The sequence below is a fragment of the Opisthocomus hoazin genome, unplaced genomic scaffold (assembly GCF_030867145.1).
Source record: "Opisthocomus hoazin isolate bOpiHoa1 unplaced genomic scaffold, bOpiHoa1.hap1 HAP1_SCAFFOLD_100, whole genome shotgun sequence".
NCBI classification, from domain to species: Eukaryota; Metazoa; Chordata; class Aves; order Opisthocomiformes; family Opisthocomidae; genus Opisthocomus; species Opisthocomus hoazin.
In genome coordinates, this window is record NW_027448917.1 from 39729 (window position 1) to 60747 (window position 21019).

The 21019-nt window shown below is 48.5% G+C and overlaps 1 protein-coding gene across 1 annotated transcript; it reads left to right on the forward strand.

Annotated features, from left to right (window-relative positions):
- The first annotated feature begins 19836 nt into the window (after positions 1–19836).
- On the forward strand, positions 19837–20772 carry LOC142359753 (olfactory receptor 14J1-like). The gene has a single exon (XM_075412171.1). It carries the CDS (start codon positions 19837–19839, stop codon positions 20770–20772), a length of 936 nt encoding a protein of 311 aa, XP_075268286.1.
- Positions 20773–21019: the final 247 nt, after the last annotated feature.

Sequence of the window (21019 nt, forward strand, 5' to 3'; positions counted from 1 at the left end):
TAGGAGCAGAGAGCAAGCAGCTGTCTGGTCCTTGTTGCAAGCTACCACATTAAATCACTACACCATGGGAATTCCTCCCTGGGTCAGCAATTCCATTCAACAGGTACCTCCTTCTTCTACCGGTAGTGTCCTGCAAGTCCTCATGCTGCTGTCTTGTCAGAGGCACCACAAATCTGGTATGCACAAACTAAAAGCTTTTAACATAGAGCTTCCCTCGAAGGGGGCTATGAGAAACTGTTAGATTTGGCAATAGAAACCTCATGAAATTTTAGAAGAAGTTACAAGTCTTATTGAGGGAAGAGAATAACTCAAAAAATGAGGGAGGTGGGGACGTGAACAGCTCAGGAGTGACCCTGAGGAGAAGGGCCTGGGCATTCCCAGGGATGCCACATGAGCGAGTTGCACATGCTCAAGGCGAATAAGGCCAAGAGCATACCGGGCTGCATTAGGAGGAGTGTGGCCACCCAGAGAAGAGCGTTATCATCCCCGTTGGCTCAACACTGGTATAACCACATCTGGACTAGTGTGTCTGCATGTGGGGCTCCCCAGTGGGGAGGAACTAAAAATGTTCTAGAGGAGATCTACCAGGAAGGGGTTTTGGGCATCTGTAGAGAGGCTGAGGGTCCTGGGCTTCTTTAGCCTCGTGAATTGGAGGCTGACGGCACTAAAGTAGCAGCCTGTGACTCCTTGAAGGATTATTTCAGAGATGATGGAGCTTTTCTTGGTAGTGAGAAGGAAAGGAAATCTTCATGAAGTGCATCTTGGAAGGTTCAGAATGGACATGAGGAATGAGAAACGTCACTCGAAGTGTAGCAGTGTTGTGCAAGAGGTCACCCACGGGGTGTTTGGATCAGCCCCTGGATTTCAATTTGAAGGAACAGCCATTGAGGGTGAAGAGACAACAGCTAGGCGGGAACACAAAATGAGTATCTACAGGCTGAAGTGAAAGAGGTGCAGGCACGGAACAGTGTAGGACAGCCTGCAGTAGAGATGGCTGAGGACTCTGGCAGGGCCAAAATTTTAACAGGACCGAAGGCTTTGTCTGCTTGACTATGGATGTTGCCTGTACCACTGAGGCCAAGCAGGAGAAATATTCTTTTGAGGCTCTAGACTTTGTTTCTTCCTCATCTCTTCATTGGAAGGCTGGGAGGTTTCACAGACTTTTCCTACACTTTTCATTGCTCACCCTCACATCCAGCAGTATCCAGCAAGAACCCTGAGCCACAGGTGAGGGACAGGATCTGCCTTCCCAGGGCCTGGGGCTCAGGCCTTGGCCTTTCTGCTTCGTAAAGCAGAACAAGGGGTTTTTTTTCTTAGCTATGCAGCCACCTGCACAGTGCCTCTGCCTACCTGCAATCATGGCCTCCAATTCTCTGCTCTAAGGAGTCCCTGGGGAGGCTTTGTCAGTAATGGCCCTCAGTGGGGCCAATCAATGCTTCCAGGTACTTTCCGTTTTGCTTCTGCCTTCCTGAGCATTTTTTCTCTCTCCTCTCAGTATCTGAGGTTCATTAACTAAACACCAAATACCCCATGGGGCTCATTAAAATACAGAAAGTGCCAAGCTAACAAGCTCATGTAATTTTCTTCAATTCTTCAAGACATGTACCGCTAGCAGGAGCTTTGTCATAGTGTAGATAAGGAGGAAGATGTCATCCTGTGCCTAATAAAAATATTTATTTATTTTAAGGTATATTTTTAATTGCTTTTCAATTTAGAGAGGAAGTGGTAGGAACATTCTCCAAGCAATACTGATCCATGGTGTTTCCTCAGGATATCTGGACAGGTAGGAAAAGGAGTGCCTTGAGGTCAGACACTCTATGGAAAAGTTTGCTCCTCACCTCCCCAACCTCAACATTTCTCTCATCGGCCACCTGGGAGTTGTGTCACTGTTTCTTGCATCAGCCTTCTCCGCTGATCTCTGCAGCTGGATGTTACAGCTCCATTGCACCGTCTCCCACCTCCTCTCCATAGAGAGCTGCCTGCACACAGGCACAGAAGGAGTTTTCCTATTTGCAAGAAAGGAATAATTAAAGCATAATCATGTTCCATAAACAAAATACATAGTAATTACAATCTACCTCTAATGAGGTTGCCTTCCTATAAGTCATAATCTTATGAGAAATATTATGGCTATGTAGAGGAAAACAAAAGTTATAAACACACTTAAAGAGTTGGCAAAGGAGACAATTAGACTGCTGAAAGGCAGGCAAACTTTTAACTCCCTGATGTCAAAATAGCAGCTCGGTAGGTGGCAGGAATCTGAATGAACAAAGAGTAAAGGGAGGAGAAAACTGGACAATGATGGAAAGGGTCTTTGTCTAGGTAGCCTGCATCTGAAAAAAATTACTTTAGAAATAGTGAAGACAGGTGAAAATATATGAAAAATTAGAGAAATTCAATACACCATTTAACAGGAAGAATAGCAGTTATGATGTTATAAGGGGAGATCGACATTTCTTTGGAATATAGCTTTCTAAACTTCCTGGCATTGGTCGAGGGCTCTTGTGAGTGAGGACAAGGCAATGTTGCTCCTGTTGTTGAAAGAGGTCAGAACGTCAACCCAGGGAACCCCAGGCTGTACAAGGTCAATTTGGCATTTCTGTGCACCTAAAAAAGAAGAACGTGTCTGAAAGCAGTCAGCATGGACTGATGATGGATCAATCATGCCTCTCAAACCTAGTTGCTGTCATGATGAAGTATCAGCATTTGTGCATGAGTGAAGAACAGTGGATGCCATTTTTGACCCTTTTGACATGGTCTCCCTCAATGTCCTTTCACCCTGGTTAGGCCATTACAGCCAGGATGTCTTGACAAAAAATGGGTAAAAAAATAGCTGGATGATCAGGCTGAGGGAGCAGTGGTGAAGGAGTCATGCCCTACCTGGAGGTCACTGGGACATACTGGGGCATTGTGGGGCAGCAGAGGGAATTATCCTTGACTCCTCACGCATTTCTTCCCAAGCTCAACATCACTCCTAACTCCTAACACCCAAGTGTCATAGGGAGGATGTGGAATGGGAGTGGCAGTCAGGTCATAACACTCTGTTTCTGAAATTCTCCATTGTGGGTCCTTCCCAATGGCTGCAGTTCTCCACAAATTGCTCCAGCATGAATCCTTTCCACAGGGTACAGTCCTTCAGGAATGGACTGCTCGACCGTGGGTCCCTCACAGGCCGCAGGTCCTGCCGGAAAACCTGCTGCTGCATTGGCTTCTCTTCATGGGCAGCACATCCTTGGTCCTCCATGGGCTGCAGGTTTGCTTTCACTATGCTAAGGCATAAAGGCCAGCCCAGCACGGCTTCTCTTCTGGGACAGACCACCAGAAGTCCTGGAGGATGGATGTTTCCTGTGCCCTTGGGAGCTGAGAAAATTGAATGCTTGTTACACACCAGTGTCTTGGCTACTGTTTCTCACTCTGCTCCCTTGTAGTGAGTACACAGGGAGCTGGAAAGAAGTTGAAAGGGAACACAGCCAGGACAGCTGATCCAAACTGCCCAGAGGGATATTCCATACCATAGGACCTCATGCTCAGGAATAAAAGTATGGAACAGAGGAAGAAGGAGGTGGAGGTTTTGATTGTTGAAGGATTCTGCTGCTTGGAGAGTGGCTGGGCATCAGTCTGCTTGTGGGAGGTGGTGAAAGATGGTCTTTGTTTCACTTGATGAGGCTTTTAACATCTCTTCACCTATTAAACTGTTCTTATCTTGAGCTGAAACTTCTCACACTTTATTTCTTCCTGTTCTCTGCCCAGTCCCACTGGGGAAGGGGAGGGAAGAGTGAGAAGCTGCTGGGCTATTGGCCAGGGTCTACCCACCACAGCAAGGAATGTGTTGATAACTGTGAATGATTTTCTGCAGGGCTGCCAAGATTCTCAGAGGCTGAAGCACTTGTCTGGCAGGAGAAATGGAGGGCAAGGGCCTTGTTTAGCCTGGAGAGTGGAAGATCTCAAGAATTTCACAACAGCCTGTCTGTCCCTATGCGGAAGCGTTCATGAAGATGGAGCCAGTCTTGTCACCGTGGTGCTTGGCAGGAGGATACCAGACAATAGTAAGATGTGGAGCTAAGGAACATTCAGGATAGAGATAAGGAAATTATTTTTGTCCACGAGGGCATCCAAACATTGCAGCAAGTCTTCCAGAGACATTGTTCCATCTCAGTCCTTGGAAGCTTTCCAGCCACCACTGGATCAAGCCTTGAGCAATTTGGTCTGACTCCATAGCTGGCCCTAATGTGAATGCAAGACCAGACCAGAGACCTCCTCAAGTCCCATGAAGGAGACGGGAAACCTAAATGATACTGGGGTTCCTTGCTCTCTTGCTCTTCCCTTAAGAATGCTAGTGAAATCTCCCAGATACCCCATGACTGTGGAAGTAAGTCAGATGTTGGTATAGTCAGATCAGCTGCAACTTTCTTCTCCTGATCCAGACAGTGTTGTCCAGAAGCAAGGCTGCTTGACAAGGATGCCCAAAAGAGTCCCAATCAATTTCTTTGCTTCCCCTTTTGTTCCCTTTTCACTCTTCCCACCTCTCCAGTACTCTTTAACCATCCTTATCACCTCCTATGCAAAAAACTGCTGAGTCTTCTTTACCATTTCCCAACTGAACCTGCGTTTGATCATTTTGGACCCTCCGTTCTATTGATGATTACAGCACTGCTCTTAGCTTGCTTAGAAACTCCATGAACACTAGTACTCATTTCTTATCTCCAACAACTTAATTTACAGTAATGTTGGAAGCACCATAACTTAGGATGACCATTGTTACACATACTTTAAAAGCTGGATTCTTGCAGGTCCTGTCCTTGGGACCTTGACACACCTGGGGATTTGGCAAACAGGAACCTGAAGACTTAGGAGGAAAAGCTGCAGAACAAGTCCATGCAGCAGAAAGGGGAGGGATCTGACCGGCTAACGAGTGCTCTGAGGAGAAGGGCCTGGGCATCATGATAGCAGATGCCATAGGAGCCAGTGGGCCTCACATTTCAAAAGGAAAGTGGAGAAATTGAAGAAGGTCCAGACAAGGTTTGCCAAGATGAAACAAGGCAGCGTAAATCACGAACTGTGAGGAGAGTCTGAGGGAATTATGCATCTCTGGCCTCCTGAAGGGGAGGCATGGGTTGCCGTGGTATGAGCCTACAGCTACATGGAGGGTTGACCGAGCCAAGCTCTCCACTGTAGCGACAAGTGATCATAGGAATCATAGGAATCATAGAATCATAGGTTGGAAAAGACCTCATCAAGTCCAACCATCCACCCAAAACCACCATGCTTACTAAACCATATCCCGAAGAGCGGTATCTACACATTTTTTGAACACCTCAAAAAACAACGTTTAGATATGACACTTTGGGATATGCTTTAGTAAGATAGGACAGAAGCAACAGCCACCAAATGCTTCTTGGGAGCTTTAGGCTGAGCTTTAAGCAAAATAAAATGTACTAGGAGGAGCACTGATGAGATCTCTACCTTTGGAGCTCTTCATGTTTCAGCTCCACAATGTCACCGCCAGACTGGAGGTTGCCCTAGAGACCCCCAACAGTCTCTTCCCCACCAAACCTTCCATGAGCCTCTTCCTTACTACACATTCTGCAAGAAGAGATGCAGGTGGCTATGCGGGCCTCTACTTTATAGGACAGCTCAGGGTGGAATGGAGTTCAGAAGGTCTCAACTCCAGCGTCCATCTCAAAGAGAGGCCAGCTCTGAGGTCAGACCTGCTTGCACAATAAATGTCTTCACCCACAGAAAGAGGTTACACATGAACCAGGCATCGAAGCCTCCATTACGCAAATGGAGACGATGCATTTGATCAGCTCCCTGAACACAGCTATTGGTATTCCAGGCCTCCTGAGATTCCTGGGAATGTTCACCTTCTACAAGCTTCCTGGGATGTCTTCCCACCATGGGGTGCTTTAGGCTGTAAACAAAATTGAAAGCAAGGCTCTGACTTGGGTACTCTCAACTTCAGTGCTAAAAGACAGCAAGCTGGAAGGAGCAAAATTTAAAACCTGTGAGAAATGAGCTGAAGATAAGAGTATGGAACAAGCATAGCCTTTAGATCACTCCACATGTGATGGCTCTGCTCTCAGTTTGCAATCATTGGCACTCAGAAACCTCACCTGTTCCTGGTAGATGACAGGTTGACCATGAGCCAGTCATCATGCCCTTGTTGCCAAGAAGGCCAATGGGATCCTGGGATGCATTATGAAGAGCGTGGCCAGCAGGTCGAGGGAAGTTCTCCTTCCCCTCTACAATGCCCTAGTGAGGCCCCACCCGGAGTACTCTGTCCAGTTCTGGGCTCCCCAGTTCAAGAAGAATGAAGAGCTACTGGAGAGAGTCCAGCGGAGGGCCACAAGGATGATGAGGGGACTGGAGCATCTCTGCTACGAGGAGAGGCTGAGGGAGCTGGGCTTGTTCAGCCTGAAGAAGAGAAGGCTGAGAGGGGACCTTATAAATGCTCACAAATATCTGCAGGGTGGGTGTCAGGAGGATGGGGCCAAACTCTTTTCAGTGGTGCCCAGTGACAGGACAAGGAGCAATGGGCACAAACTTAAGCAGAGGAAATTCTGTCTGAACATGAGGAAGAACTTCTTCCCTCTGAGGGTGACGGAGCCCTGGCCCAGGCTGCCCAGGGAGGCTGTGGAGTCTCCTTCTCTGGAGATATTCAAGACCCGCCTGGACAAGGTCCTGTGCAGCCTGCTGTAGGTGACCCTGCTTTGGCAGGAGGGTTGGACTAGATGACCCACAGAGGTCTCTTCCAACCCCTACCATACTCTGATTCTGTGATTCTGTGATATAATGAATAATGAATAATTGTATTATTGTAGAATTTGATCATTATTAGCAATAGATATTGAATCAATGTGTAATAAAATGTAATTTGATTTAACATGGAAGTATTGAAAGTAATGATTATTTCAACACTTCGAAAAGGAGGAAATGTATCCAGGGTGATAGAATCAGTTGACCATAAACATGAACAGTGCTGCTGTGTTCCTAGTACAGCCCAACCCACCTGGACATCAGGTCCGGGAACAGAGGTCTATTCTCTAGGTAACCACTAACGCTAACCATAGTGGGTAATGCTGTTTTTGTCAAGAGAAATGATGGAGTGTGGTTCTGTGAAACGGACTGAAGAGACTGACCAGGTTTGCCAAGATTGAGAGCCTAGTGGGCAAAAGGTGATTCCGGCAGGGGGAGACCACGACCACCAACTCACTGACCCCCTACTCAAGTAATACCACCTACCCAAAAACAAATAATAGAAGAGGGTGACTGAGTCTGCGCAACAATCTACGTAAGAAGCGAGAAAGTCTACATCAGTTGGCAAAGAGAATAATATTGAATATGCATGAATAAAATAAATATATATATTTTTAATCTATATAAACTGCATGGAAAAGTTATGAGGTATGCACGTCTGCAGGAATTATCCCTCGTGCATCCAGCGCTGCAATAAAGAATGCCTGCCTTTTAACACTACAGTGGTGTTACGAGGTGTTATTCCTGGATTTTCGGTGACAAGAGGAGGAAGATCATTAAGTATTGACATAAACAGCATAAGAAAAGTCATGTAAACCGAAACTTAACGGACATGGAAGCTTTCAACCTCAACCATTCTTCAAAATAGTTTTTCAATTTTTCTTCTAGTATGTACAGCTTTTGAGTCTATTAAAAATAACAGATAAAGAATCTTTTGACTCACTTGTACAATATCAAATGTATTCTGAACATGTGAGGCCTCATGTCCACAGCAAACAGTTTTGTATTATCTGCCTATACCTCTGAAAAGAACAATTATTTCAGAATTTCAAGTGTAACTAATATTCTTGGTAAGAGTCTTTACTTGCACAGACAATAAATATTGTTTGTTTACTGTTAAATGAATGGAAGGCAAAAGAGTGTAAGAAGTAAAAAAAGCAAAAAAAATATTGCAGAGAGAGCAGGAGAAAGATTCTCTTGCAGAATCTATGCAAATTCTTAACAGAGACTATGCTAAGAATATCAGACCTAAAAATATTGCTTGATAGAAAAGATGAATTCTGAATATACAGAAGAGCATGTTTTAACACATTCAAAGTCAGATTGGACGGGGCTCTGAGCAACCTGATCTAGTTGAATATGTCCCTGCTCAAAGTAGGGGGGTGGACTAGATGACTTAAAGGTCCCTTTCAACCCAAGATATTCTGCAATTCTGTATTCTTCCTGGATTTTCCTGGTGATTATTACAGTCTTCTTTGCTGCCTCATGGTGAGCTTTCTCATGCATAGCAGGGCCTTTATGGTTATCTCTTATGAAACTGCTGTCTTTTTATGTACGCATCTGCAGAAAGAGTCACAGAAAAGCACCACATGGATCAAAACAGATGCCGAGTGATGTGCCCTTAAGAACCAGGTGAGCTCCCCCATGCCTGTGGCTTCCTGGTAAGGAGTGTGTCCTGAGGAGGGGATCCAGCCTCTGCTACTCTCTGGGGAGGGAAATTAGCAGTGTCCATGCTGCCTCGGAATACACATGGTGACTTTTTCAAGATCATCCTTCATCTGAAGGGCTTCAGACATGTACTTGTGGATTAGGTGTTGCAAATACTGATTCCACTGACATTGCTCAGAGGGGCTACCACAGATGCAGATTGCTCCCCTGCAGATATTTATACTTAGGCAGATTAGTTCTCTGGTTGTTGTTGTTGCAGATATTGATGCTTTTAGGGAAATCACACAAACACTTGAAGGACAGTGGAGGATTATCACCTTAGTGGCCCTTCAGTGAACCTGTTCCTCTTTGCCATTGTCTCACTGTCATTGTGCAGGGTGTGGTGTGAAAGGTGCTGAGCAGAGGGTGACAATCACTATTTTTGCCTGGGCTCCTGCTCATACAGGATGCTGTTGGCTGCCTTTGCTGCTGGGTCGTGGTTTGCCTAATGAAGTCAAGGACCACCAGCACCATTTCCAGAGAGCTGCTGCCCAGCCACACAGCTCCTTGCTTCTGTCTCTGCAGCCTGTAATTCCCCTGATCAGTCCTTGGGTCTCTACAAGATGTATGAAAGAGGTGCTTTCTGCTTTCTCCAGTCACAATGAAATTCCATTGTGTATCAGAGTAGCCCTGCTATGACATCAGCCTGGTCTCTCAACATCCTTGGACTCATCCCCTCTGGTCCAGTGGGTTATAAAGGGTTGACCTTATCTAAGTAACCCCTGACTTGATCTCCATCCACTGCTGTGTTTCACCTAGGGTTCTTCCTCTTAGACACCCAGAACAGGGAGACCTTGCAGGTGGATTCTGAGGCAAAGAGGACACAGATAATTTCAGACCTATTCACCTCTGCTCTTCCTGAATTCTGCAGTGGCCACACACTGTCTTTGTTTCTTTTTTAATTGTTCTAAAGGATTCAGTGCTGTGGCCTTTAACTCCCTTGCAAATGTCAACTCTAAAGGAGCTCTGGCTTTTCTAAAACCCATAGCATTTCTGAATTCCTCCTTTGTTTCCATCCTTGCATCCATCTCTTGTATGCTCCCTTTTATTCTTGGAGCTTCTCCCTGAGTTTCTTATTTGCCCAAGCTTCTCTCCTGATAGTTCTGCTTCTTGTCCTGGCTATTGACATGCACAGTCTCCTGCCTGGAAGACACTGTCCTTGAAGACCAGCTGTGCTGAGCTCTGTTGCCCTTGTGTGCTGCTCACATGGGCTTACTCACTAAAAGTCACAAGAGTAGGCCAAAATCAGCTTCTTTGAGGCACAGCATCTGCATTTTTCTGCTCTCCTCCTTGGGAGATCAGAGTCCACTATTTCACAGTTATGACAGCGACAGTTGACACAGGTTTTTACATCCTTGAACCAGCTTTTCATTCTTTTTGACTAACAGATGCATATGAGCATCACCACTCTTGAACAATCTGACAGCTGAGCTACAAAGATTGGTGTCCCAAGCTGTGTCTTCACCCAGGCTCTCCAGAAACCTCCAGGACTAATTGCATGCTATGGTGGTCCCCTTCCAGGGAATGCCAAGGTAACTGAGGTCAGCAAAGGGACATTAATTCATTCTTTGCCTCCCACCAGGACGTCACCCTTACCAGTCTCTCCCCTGACTCTGACTGATAAAGACTCACTCAGCTTGTTCATCCCATAGAGGAGCTCCACACACCTAAGCAGCTCCTTCTCACTCAGGACACCAACCTCCTGAGCTTTCTGGCCTGTTTCTCCTTCTCATCCTGTATCCACCCATCACAGCACCCCAATTATGTCAGCTGTCTCAACATGCCTCAGTTGTTCTTCCCTCCAAGTGGGATGAAAAGATGCCCTGGGGGTCTCCAGCTTCTCCTCCCTGTGCCTCAGGCTGAGGCCATTGGAGCATGTCTGGGCTGCAGCACCTCAGCTGTGGCCCATCTGTGCTGAGAGCAGACTGGCAAAAAGAAACCTGCTACCAAGTGCCCAAGACCTTGTGTGTGCAAAGTCTTTCCTTCACAGCAGAGACATGCTGGAGTGGATAACAGGTGGCAATGTAAAGGAGAAGCGAGGTGCCCACAAATAGAGCAAACCCTGCTTTGACAATGCCAGGAAAGGAGTTTGATGTCTGCTCTGTCTCTGCAGCCCTGAGGGCCTGTGGTGGAGGTGAAGCTGACCTCAGGAAGGAAGAGATGAGGTCGAAAATGTTCTTGGGTGTGGATGTCACTGTGAAAATTATCGGCCTGATCCATGATTGTGACATCAAAGGGATGGTTAAATACTGGAGGAGAGAACAACGAGCAGAGTTTGAGAGGGAATGCCCTCAAGTGAACACCCTGCTGTGAAGTGCTTGCTGTTCACGCTCTGCTGTTCATCCACTGGATAGAGAAGGGACAGAACTTGTGTCACTGCAGTGGTGGGATTCCATCACTGCCCAAAGGCACCAAATCTGTGTGAGATGCCCTGGGTGGTGCCTGTCACACAGCGAGTCTGAGTGGGGATGGGGTTCCCGCATAGGACCTGTGCTGTGCATGTCAGGTGCATACTGTTATCCTGGAGAGCCCTAGCACCTTCAGTAGTCATAGATGTCTGTAAATGTAAAATACATGAGGATTCAGCTGCCCTGAATGAGGTTAGGCAATGAGGGGATGCACATGAGACAAATCGCATCATACTATTAAGGCTATGCGGACAATACAGCTGATGGAGAATAGGAAGAAAGAGACCTGCCTCTCCCTGTGCCGCAGGACTCCATATGGTCAAGCTGATTACATCGATCAACAGCCCTGGACATATATAAATATTTGCAGGTTCAGTTCTCTTGAATGTGGGCACTTTCTGTCATTGAAGTTGACCGAAGGCATTTCCCACCAGCCTCCAGGAAGGTGCCCTCAGACACTGCTGTGTCTCTATGAACTGCTCCAATAGAGCTTGCAGTTGCCCACAAGCATCTTGGTCACCTTCGAAATCAATCCTGTCACCAGGTATCTGTGTCTAAAGTTCTTCCTCCTGCCCTCCATGTTTATTAATAATGAAGGGAGCTGAGACAAGGAGCTCCCATGCAGAAGCCTTTTTGGTGCCCATCTGAACTGAGGCAAGAGGAATCCCGCCTCCTGTGGGTTTGTGGTGTGCATGAGAGTGAGCTGAGTCCTCTTCTAGCTCCAGGACTTCAGATCAAGGATGAGATGCCTCAGATGAATAGGCTGAAACCCTTCCCTCAGCAGGGGTAAAGGAGATCTCTCCCTGTCACTCTCTGGTTGTCTTGTCTAATGATGGATCAAGGAAAGATGACTTTTGTTTCTTACTCTTTTTCCAATAAAGTTATGACACTGTAGAACAGAAGTGTTTCTCCCTAACAGAGGGAGGGAACATGAGTGATGACTTCATCCTGTTTCACAGCAGGTTCCCTGGGGGGAGCCCGGAGAGGGCAGAACCAGAGACACATTGGACGGTCTTGTGCTGCTGATCTGAGCTGGGCTCCTGGGATGGAGGGAGCTCATGGCAACAGGGAAACACTTCAAAGAGACAGCTCTGCCCAGAAGCAGCTCCTCTGCAAAGCACAGCAGGACTGCTGGCACTGCCTGCAGACACAGAGGGGAAAGGAGTGAGGCAGAGAGGTTAAAGGCAGTCTGGGGTGTGAGGATGCTGAGAGCTCACTGAGAGAAAGATTTTTTCAGCCATTGACACGGTAAGTCTCCACGTGAAGGGCAACATATCTGCACTTTATGAAAAGATCTACTAAAGCTGTCACACCCCCCAGCCTACGGGATGGACCTTGAGGAATATCACAGTTTTTCTCTTGCTGTAGGTGAGAATGTGCTGCAAAGAAGGACTTGCCTGCTGCACCACGACAGGTAGAGGGCAAGTCAGTTCCCTTCTCGCAAGGACGGCTGCAGGGCTATGAAGGTGGATGTGCAGCCCGGGCTGCCCGAAATTGTCCTGCAGAACAGGGTCTCTGCACAAACATGAGGCTTTGTGCTGGGGCAGGGACTCTGCTGCCTGCCAGGGTCAGCACTCAGCCTGCCCAAGGAGCTCCCCAGGTTACTGCGAGGAGAAGCTGTGTGAGGAACAGAAAACCCCAGTAAGGCAGGGCAGGTTCCTTCTGCTATCAAGAAACAGCTACATGGGGTCAGGGAATCTCACAGATCCAGATCTCCCCAGGATATTTTCCTGTTGATATGTGAAGGGGAAGGTCAAAGAAGGGGTGACTATCAAGCTCTCAAGTTACTTGCCCTGTTCCCTCTGAGGATCTCAGGGACTGAGAGCACAACGACCTGGCAATGTGTGCAACTGGGTGAGGGTAGCAGTGTCCTGAGTGCCTGGCTGCCTCTGCCTCTTTCGTCTCGAACCTCAATGTATTTCTCCTTCCTGCTCCACTTGTCTGTGTTACTGAAGTAGTACCCATGTTCACTCCATCAGGCTCTCTGGGGATGGGAGTTTCAGCTGCAGAGTCAGACACTGATTGTGTGGGCCCTCCCAGGCAGGCGTGTCCATGGGAATGAGGTGCGCCAGTCTTCTCTAAGCTGTGGTACATAGGACAGTGAAGTCTGTGGGCCCAGAGAACAAGCTAGATTTCCCATAGTCAGAATCCATCACTAGGACACATGGCTATCTTCCTGAGGTGTTCTTCAAAGCTATGAGCAGGACTCAAGAATGCATATCTTTCTAATAACACAATTGTGTTATCTGAAAAGCCCCATGAAGCAGCGCAGAGATTCTACGCCCAACTGAGGAAATGCTCTTGGGTTGGTGAAATGAGCCGCATGTGTCCTTGACTAGAAGTGGGGTGCTGAGACCTTGAGTAAGGGTGAGATGTTTAGTAGTCTGCTGTGTATCCTGCTGCTCTTCAGCTGTGTCTGGTGGCTTTTCAGGATAACATGGGAGGACATTCAGAGTTCTGGCTTTTGTCTTCCCACGTAACCTTTACATGTGATGGAGTTGTGCTTACCTGGAGATGGCTGAACACCTGCCTATGGGAAGTAGTGAAGGAAATCCTTGTTTTGTTTTAGTTGCACTTGTGACTTTTCCTTTACCTATTAAAATGTCTTGATCTCAACCCATGCGTTTTCTCACTTTTACCCTTCTGATTCTCTCCCCTGTCCCTTCAGGGGAAAATAAGCGAGCGGCTGCTCGGGGCTGAGTTGCCATCTGGGCTTAAACCACCACATTGTCCCACACACCTCAGCAGGTACTGCATCAATGTTGGAGCTCTGTGACAGCACACAGGGCTTCAGCTTCTCCTGTCTCTGCCCCAGGCTGAGGGCACTGATACATTTTTGAGGTGTTGCACCTCAGCTGTGGTGCAAGCGCTAAGCTCAAGCCTGCCACTGATCTTGAACCCAAGACCCTGTGCAAGTAGAGGCTTCCATTCACACCAGAGACATGGAGTGGACAGCAGCTGGCAACACAAGCACAAAATGAGGTGCCCACAAGGTGAGAAAATCACATGCTTCCCAAGGCAAGAGAGAAACTGGGCCGGCCTTTGCAGTCCTGACAGGAGAGGGCTTTGCTGCCCATGGTGTCTCTGCAGTCCATGCGCGTCTGTGGAGGAGGTCAAGCTGATCTCCAGGCAGGACAAGGTGCTGCTGAGAAAGTGCATGACTATGGACATGGTGTGATTCAGGTAGACTGTGAAAATCATTCCCCTTGTTAACTATTTTACTGTACCATGACTGGGTTACACTAGGTGTTGCTTTGTTCTCAACTCAGAGCTGGGTCATCACCTCAGTGAGTGGCAAAGCTCAACTCATTAGACCAGTTTATATACATTTATTAAACCGATTACACCAAGTCTAGAATCTTCATAAGTTTCTAAGCAACCATTCTGTTTCTTTAAGTATATCTTTTCTTAAGTTCTCTCTATTCTTCTGTCTTTGTGGAATTCTCCCTCGCTGGTTGCAGGTCCTGCTCGGTTTCAGGGTCGTCTCGGGGTTGTCATCTGTCCTTCATCTTCTTCTGTGAATTCTGTTTGGTACAATCCTGAGAAAGACTTCGAGAGACTTCAAGATGTTCTGTTAAACTTAGTCCTATTTCTAAAACGTAACCTATTGACCTATGACATTCATCTTGCTACACCTTATTCTTCTCTTATGCTAGGTCAGTTGGTTATTAACCCAACCATGATAAGGCCTATACAGGGGACAACTGAGTGGAGCATTCCATGGTCGTATGGTTTCCTAACACACCTGTATTCATACAAATGAAACTATGGTCTATTTCTATGATTTTATTCTATTCTATAGTCATAATCAGTCTCCTCTACAATCACTGAATCACAGAATCACAGAATGGTAGGAGTTGGAAGGGACGTCTGTGGATCACTCAGTCCAACTCCCTGCTGAAGCAGGGTCGCCTACAGCAAGCTGCGCAGGACCGCCTCCAGGCGGGTCTTGAATATCTCCAGAGAAGGAGACTCCACAACCTCCCTGGGCAGCCTGTTCCTGGGCTCCGTCCCCCTCAGAGGGAAAAAGTTCTTCCTCGTGTTCAGCTGGAACTTCCTCTGCTTCAGTTTGTGCCCACTGCCCCTTGTCCTGTCACTGGGCACCACTGAAAAGAGTCTGGCCCCATCCTCCTGACACCCACCCTGCAGAAATTTAGAAGAGTATATTAGGTCCTCTCTCAGGCTTCTCTTCTTCAGGCTGAACAAGCCCAGCTCCCTCAGTCTCTCCTCATAGGAGAGATGCTCCAGTCCCCTCCTCATCCTCGTAGTCTTCCTCTGGACTCTCTCCAGTGATCAATCTCTAACACCCATGTTCCTTGATTGTATCATCAGGAGGGTGAATAAAGGATGAGAGTAAGAAGGATCAGCAGCATTTCAAAGTGTTGGCACACAAGTGGAGACCTTGCTGTGATCTTCCTCAGATTTATGCACCACCTGCATCTGCTGGAAAGACATTGGACAGACCTTGTCTCACTGCAGGGCTGGCAGTCTGACCCTTGCTCACACGCCCCAAATCTCCCTGAGATGCCCTGGGGTGTCTTTTATGGACCAGCTCTCAGGGGGAGTAGCTGTCCTGCAGGTCCTGCACTGTCCAGCCAGCTGTACACTCCAGTGGTGCTGGGCAGCTTTGGCATCTGAGGGAGCACTACAGGCCTGGAGTTGGCCATGAAGTTGGGCAGCTGCCCTGGAATAGGTTAGGCAGTGTAGGGATGTCCATGGGGAAACCTTCGGTTCCACTTAGCGGAGATGCAGGAAATACAGCTGATGGAGAAGAGATTGACAGACTGAGCTCCCCCCGTGGCACATGGCTCAGTTTCATCAGATGAACACCTCCATCAACTACCCTAAGCCTACTTTGTAGGTACAGGTTGAGTTGTCCTAAATATGATCATCTTCTATCATTTCAGTTGGCCAAAGGGGCTCCCCACCAGCCTCCACGACAAGGCCCCAGATGCTGCCCCTCCCCTGCCAGGGCTGCCCAGCCCAGGCCTGTTTCTCTCTGGCCTTTGGGGACTGCAGCTTTTGTTCTTGTTGTGGAACCATCATTCATCATTGTGTTGCCATCTGCCATCCACTGCAGCATGCCTCTGCTGTGGAGAAAAGCCTTTCACACAAGGGGTCACATCTTTGGGTACCAGGTTTCCACATGAAAATCTACCCTGTCCCTAGTGCCAAAACTGAAGAGCTGTAGCCCAAATGGACAACAAAGCCCATGGCCCAAGGTGCATGAAGAGCCATTGCAGAGCTGTGACATCAGTGGAATAAGAGCTGAGGTGGGGCAGGACAGCTCCCATGGCTCTTGTGGTGGATGGAGATACAACATCCTTGCAGTGACCAACAGGAAAAATGAGGAGCGGGGAATGCCCTGGGGGATTCCCAGGAAGTTCAGACATACGCAGGTCCTCTGTGAATCCCAGAGTACACAGTCCTTTTGACTCTGCTAAGCTGTGTGCTAGCTTTGTGAAATTATCACCTAGCACCCACATCTGTGCATACCTGCAACAAAGAAAATATTTGTGCTCTGAGTTTATCTTGGCTTACTGCACACCGGGTAAACAATCACACTTTTGGGACAACAATTTGAGGTCTAACATCTACAGTCTTCTGTTCTCGTTCCCTGTGGGAAGTGGCACCCCACTATTTCATGGTTACGACAGCCAAGGCTGACTCTGGATTTCACATCCATGATCAGCTCTCCCTTCTGTGTGAGTAGCAGATGCGTATGACCATCACCATTTTTGATCAGTCTGGCAGCTGAGCTACAAAGATTAGTCTCCCAAACTTTGTTTTGACCAAGATCCTCCAGACACCTCCAGCACTGATTGCACGCTGTTGTGGTCACATTCCAGGGAATGCCAAGGTGATTAAAGTCAGCAAAGGGACATTAATTCATTCTTTATCTCCCACCAGAGCATCACTCTTACCAGACTCTGCTCTGAACCTGACCCATAAGGGCTTACCCAAATTGTTCATCCCATAGAGGAGCTCCACACATCTAAGAAGCTCCTTCACACTGAGGACACCTCTCTTTCTGTCCTCTCACTCCTTCTTGTCTGTATTCACCCATCACAGCACACCAATCATGTCAGCTGTCCCAAATTTCCTCAGCTGTTCTTCCCTCCAAGTGGGATGAAGAGATAGCTTGGGGGGGTCCAGCTCCTCCTCTCTGTGTCTGAGGTCGAGGCCATTGGTGCATGGCTGGGCTGCAGCACCTCAGCTGTGGCCCATCTGGGCTGAGAGCAGACTTGCAGAAAGAAACCTGCTACCAAGTGCCCAAGGCCTTGTGTGTGCAAAGGCTTTGCTTCAGAGCAGAGACATGCTGGAGGGGATGGCAGGTGGCAATGTAAAGGAGAAATGAGGTGCCCACCAAGAGAGCAAACCCTGCTTTTGGCAAGGCCAGGAGAGGGGTATGCTGTCTGCTGTGTCTCTGCAGCCCTGAGGGCCTGTGTTGGAGGTGAAGCTGACCTTAGGAAGGAAGGCTCTAATGGAGCTTGCAGTTACCAGCAGGCATGGTCACCTCTGGAATCAAACATGTCACCAGGTGTCTGTGTCTGCACATCTTCCTCCTGCCCTCTATCTCCAAGAATTAGCAGGGAGCTGAGACAAGGAGCTGCCATGCAGGCTGGTGCCCATCTGAATGACACAAGAGAAATCCCACCTCCTGTGGGTTTTGTGGTGAGCATGAGAGAGACCTGAGTCCTCTTCTAGGACTTCAAACCAAGGATGAGATGCCTTGAATGACCAGGCTGTATCCCTTCCTTCAGCAGGGGTAAAGGAGATCACTCCCTGTCACATTCTGGTTTTCCTTTGTGACGATGAGACAAGGAAAGAAGATTTTTGTTTCTAACCCTTTCTCTGAGAGCAGAAATGCCACTGTCAAAACCAAGTGTCTCTCCCCAGCTGAGGGAGGCAACATCAGTGATGCTTCAGCTTGTTTCACAGCAAGTTGTCCTGGAGACCAAAAGACATCTCAAGGGAGAACAGAGACGGTAGAGAAAGTAGTGCCTTGGGCTGGTCCTCTGCTGCTGAGCTGGGCTGGGCTCCTGGGGTGGAGGGAGCTCATGGCAGCAGGCAGAGCTGCAGAGAGACAGCTCTGTCCAGGAGCAGCTCCTGTGCAAAGCACAGCAGGGCTGAGGGCACTGCCTGCAGGCAGTGAGGAGAGAGGAGTGAGGCAGAGAGAGGTTAAAGACAGCGTGGGGTGAGAGGATGCCGAGAGCTCAGAGGGGGAGAGAAATCTTTTCAGCCTTTCACACAGTAAGTCTCTGCATCAAGGACAATGTGTCTGCACTTTGTGGAAAGATCTCCTCAAGCTGGCACAACTCCCCGCCTATGGGATCCACCATGAGGAATATCACAGTTTCTCTGTTGTAGGAGGTGAGGATGTGCTGCAAAGCAGGGACTGCCTGCTGCACCCTCAGAGGGACAGGCCATGACAGCTGCCTTCTCCCAGGGAAGACTGCAGGGTTGGGAAGGTGGATGTGCAGCCCGGGCTGCCCTAAGCTGTTCTTCCAAGCAGGGTCTATGCACCCCAGGGGCTGTGTGCTGGGGCAGGGACTCTGCTGCCTGCCAGGGCCAGCACTCAGCCTGCCCAGGTAGCTCCTTGCAGAGTTGTGAGGAGAAACTATGGGTGGAAGGAGAAAACCCCAGGAAGGCAGGGCAGGGTCCTTCTGTGGTTGAGAAATCACCGCATGGGTCAGGGCTGCTCACAGATCCAGATCAGCCCAGGATATTTACCAGGGGATATGTGAAGTCAAAGGAGGGATGACTATGACAGTCTCAAGCCACATGCCTGGTTCCCTCTGAGGAGCACAGGGGCAGAGAGCAATGACCTGGCAATGTTGGTGTCTGGAAGGTGCACAGCTAGGTGAAGGTAGCAGTGTCCTGAGTGCCCGGCTGCCTCTGCCTCTTTCATCTAGAGCCTCACTGTGTTTCTCCTTCTTGCTCTACTTGTCTGTGTTACTGAAGTTGTTCCCTTGCTCTCTCAGTCAGGCTCTCTGGGGATGGGAGTTTCAGCTGCAGAGTCAAGCTCTGATCTTGTGGGCCCTCCCGTGCAGGCGAATGAGGTGTGTCAGCTGTGTCTAAGCTGTGGGGCTGTGGGCAGTGAAGTCTGTGAGCCCAGAGAACAAGTAATTTTTCCCATAATCTGAATCCACCATTAGGACACATGGCTATCTTCTTGATGTGTCGTTTCAAGATCTGAGCTGTCCTCAAGAATGCAAATCTTTCTCGTAACACAACTGCGTTATCTGAAAGCTCCAAAGGAGAGGTGCAGAGATGCTATGCCTGACCGAGGAAATGTTCTTGGGTTGGTGAACTGAGCTGCAGGTGTCCTTGATTAGAAGTGATGTGCTGAGATGTCAGGAAAGGGTGACATGTTAGATGGTCTGCTGTGGATCCCTCTGCTCTCAGCTGTCTGGTGGCTTTTCAAGATAACGTGGGAGTGCGATCACTCTCCATCTCAGAACAGTGCAAGCCCAGGGCAGCTGGGCAGCCCTGTTCTCCCTGAGTGCAGCTGAAATGCTGAGGGTTTCTGACATCCGAGAACATTCCCAAGGTGAGATGAGGGGAGCTGTTAAAAAATCACAAACTTTTCAAACTTCCTTCTACTATCTCAGTTCCTTAGGGCAGGGAGTGCAGGTGCTGGCCAGCCCTTTTGAGTAAGGAGCAGTTTCATCTGACAAACACCCAGACAGGTCCCTTCCTCCACCACACCCATGAACCCCCATCTGTAGAGCAAGGCTGACTCCTTAACAGCCCGTGGGAAGAGGTCCTTCTCCTCACAGCACAGTCACGGAGCAGCAACCAGAGATTCAGTCACAGAGCTGAAGTAAATTCTCACAGAAAGAGAAAAGAAGGTGTGTGTGTAGCAGGGGGAGGGTCTAATAGTAATGACTCGCAGAAGAATCACCTGAACTGTCACTGCCTTTTACTCCTTGGACTGTGTTTCTATTTCCAGAGGGACAAAATGTCCAATGGCAGCACTGTCACTGATCTCATGCTCCTGGCATTTGCAGACACGTCGGAGATGCAGTTCTTGCACTTCTGGCTCTTCCTGGCCATCTACCTGGCTGCCCTCCTCAGCAATGGCCTCATCATCACTGTCATAGCCTGCGACCAACACCTCCACACCCCGATGTACTACTTCCTCCTCAACCTCTCTGTTCTTGACCTGGCCTCCATCTCTACCACTGTGCCCAAATCCATGGCCAATTCCATCTGGGACAACAGGGCCATTTCCTACTTGGGATGTGCTGCCCAGCTTTTTCTGTTTTCCTTCTTGCTCACAGCAGAGTGTTGTCTTCTGACCGTCATGGCCTATGACCGTTACGTTGCCATCTGCAGACCCTTGCACTACGGGACCCTCCTGGGCAGCAGAGCTTGTGTCCACATGGCAGCAGCTGCCTGGGGCAGTGCTTTGCTCAATTCTCTCCTGCACACTGTCAATACATTTTCCATACCCCTCTGCAAGGGCAATGCTCTGGACCAGTTCTTCTGTGAAATCCCACAGATCCTCAAGCTCTCCTGCTCACACTCCTACCTCAGGGAAGTTGGGCTTCTTGGGGTTAGTGCTTCTATAGCTTTTGGGTGTTTTGTTTTCATTGTGCTGTCCCATGTGCAGATCTTCAGGGCCGTGCTGAGGATCCCCTCTGAGCAGGGACGGCACAAAGCCTTTTCCATGTGCCTCCCTCACCTGGTCGTGGTCTCTCTGTTTAACAGCACTGCAGTGTTTGCCTATCTGAAGCCTCCTTCCATCTCCTCGCCATCCCTGAACCTGGTATTGTCATTCCTCTACTCAGTGGTTCCTCCGGCAGTGAACCCCCTCATCTACAGCATGAGGAACCAGGAGCTCAAAGATGCCCTGAAGAAGCTCATTCAATCAGGATTCTTTCAGAAGCAATAAGCTCCCCATGTCTCTTCACAAGTGATTTCCAATGTATCTAGGAGACCTCCTGTTCTTTGGGCATTTTATCTGTGACAATTCTATTTCTCCAGGAATGTCTGCATCCTCCCCACTTCTCCTGAGGCATGAATGAAGTCTGATGACCCAAGGGTCTTTACACATTGGTGTGGCATGTAAGTACAGGTGGCCTCCCTGTTGAAACCTTTCTAATAAAAGGGGATTTTGTCAATGCCAGTGTCTGGAGTTT

What these genes read in the sequence shown, in the direction of transcription:
- LOC142359753 (XM_075412171.1), top strand. Translation starts at nt 19,837, where the DNA reads ATGTCCAATGGCAGCACTGTCACTGATCTCATGCTCCTGGCATTTGCA.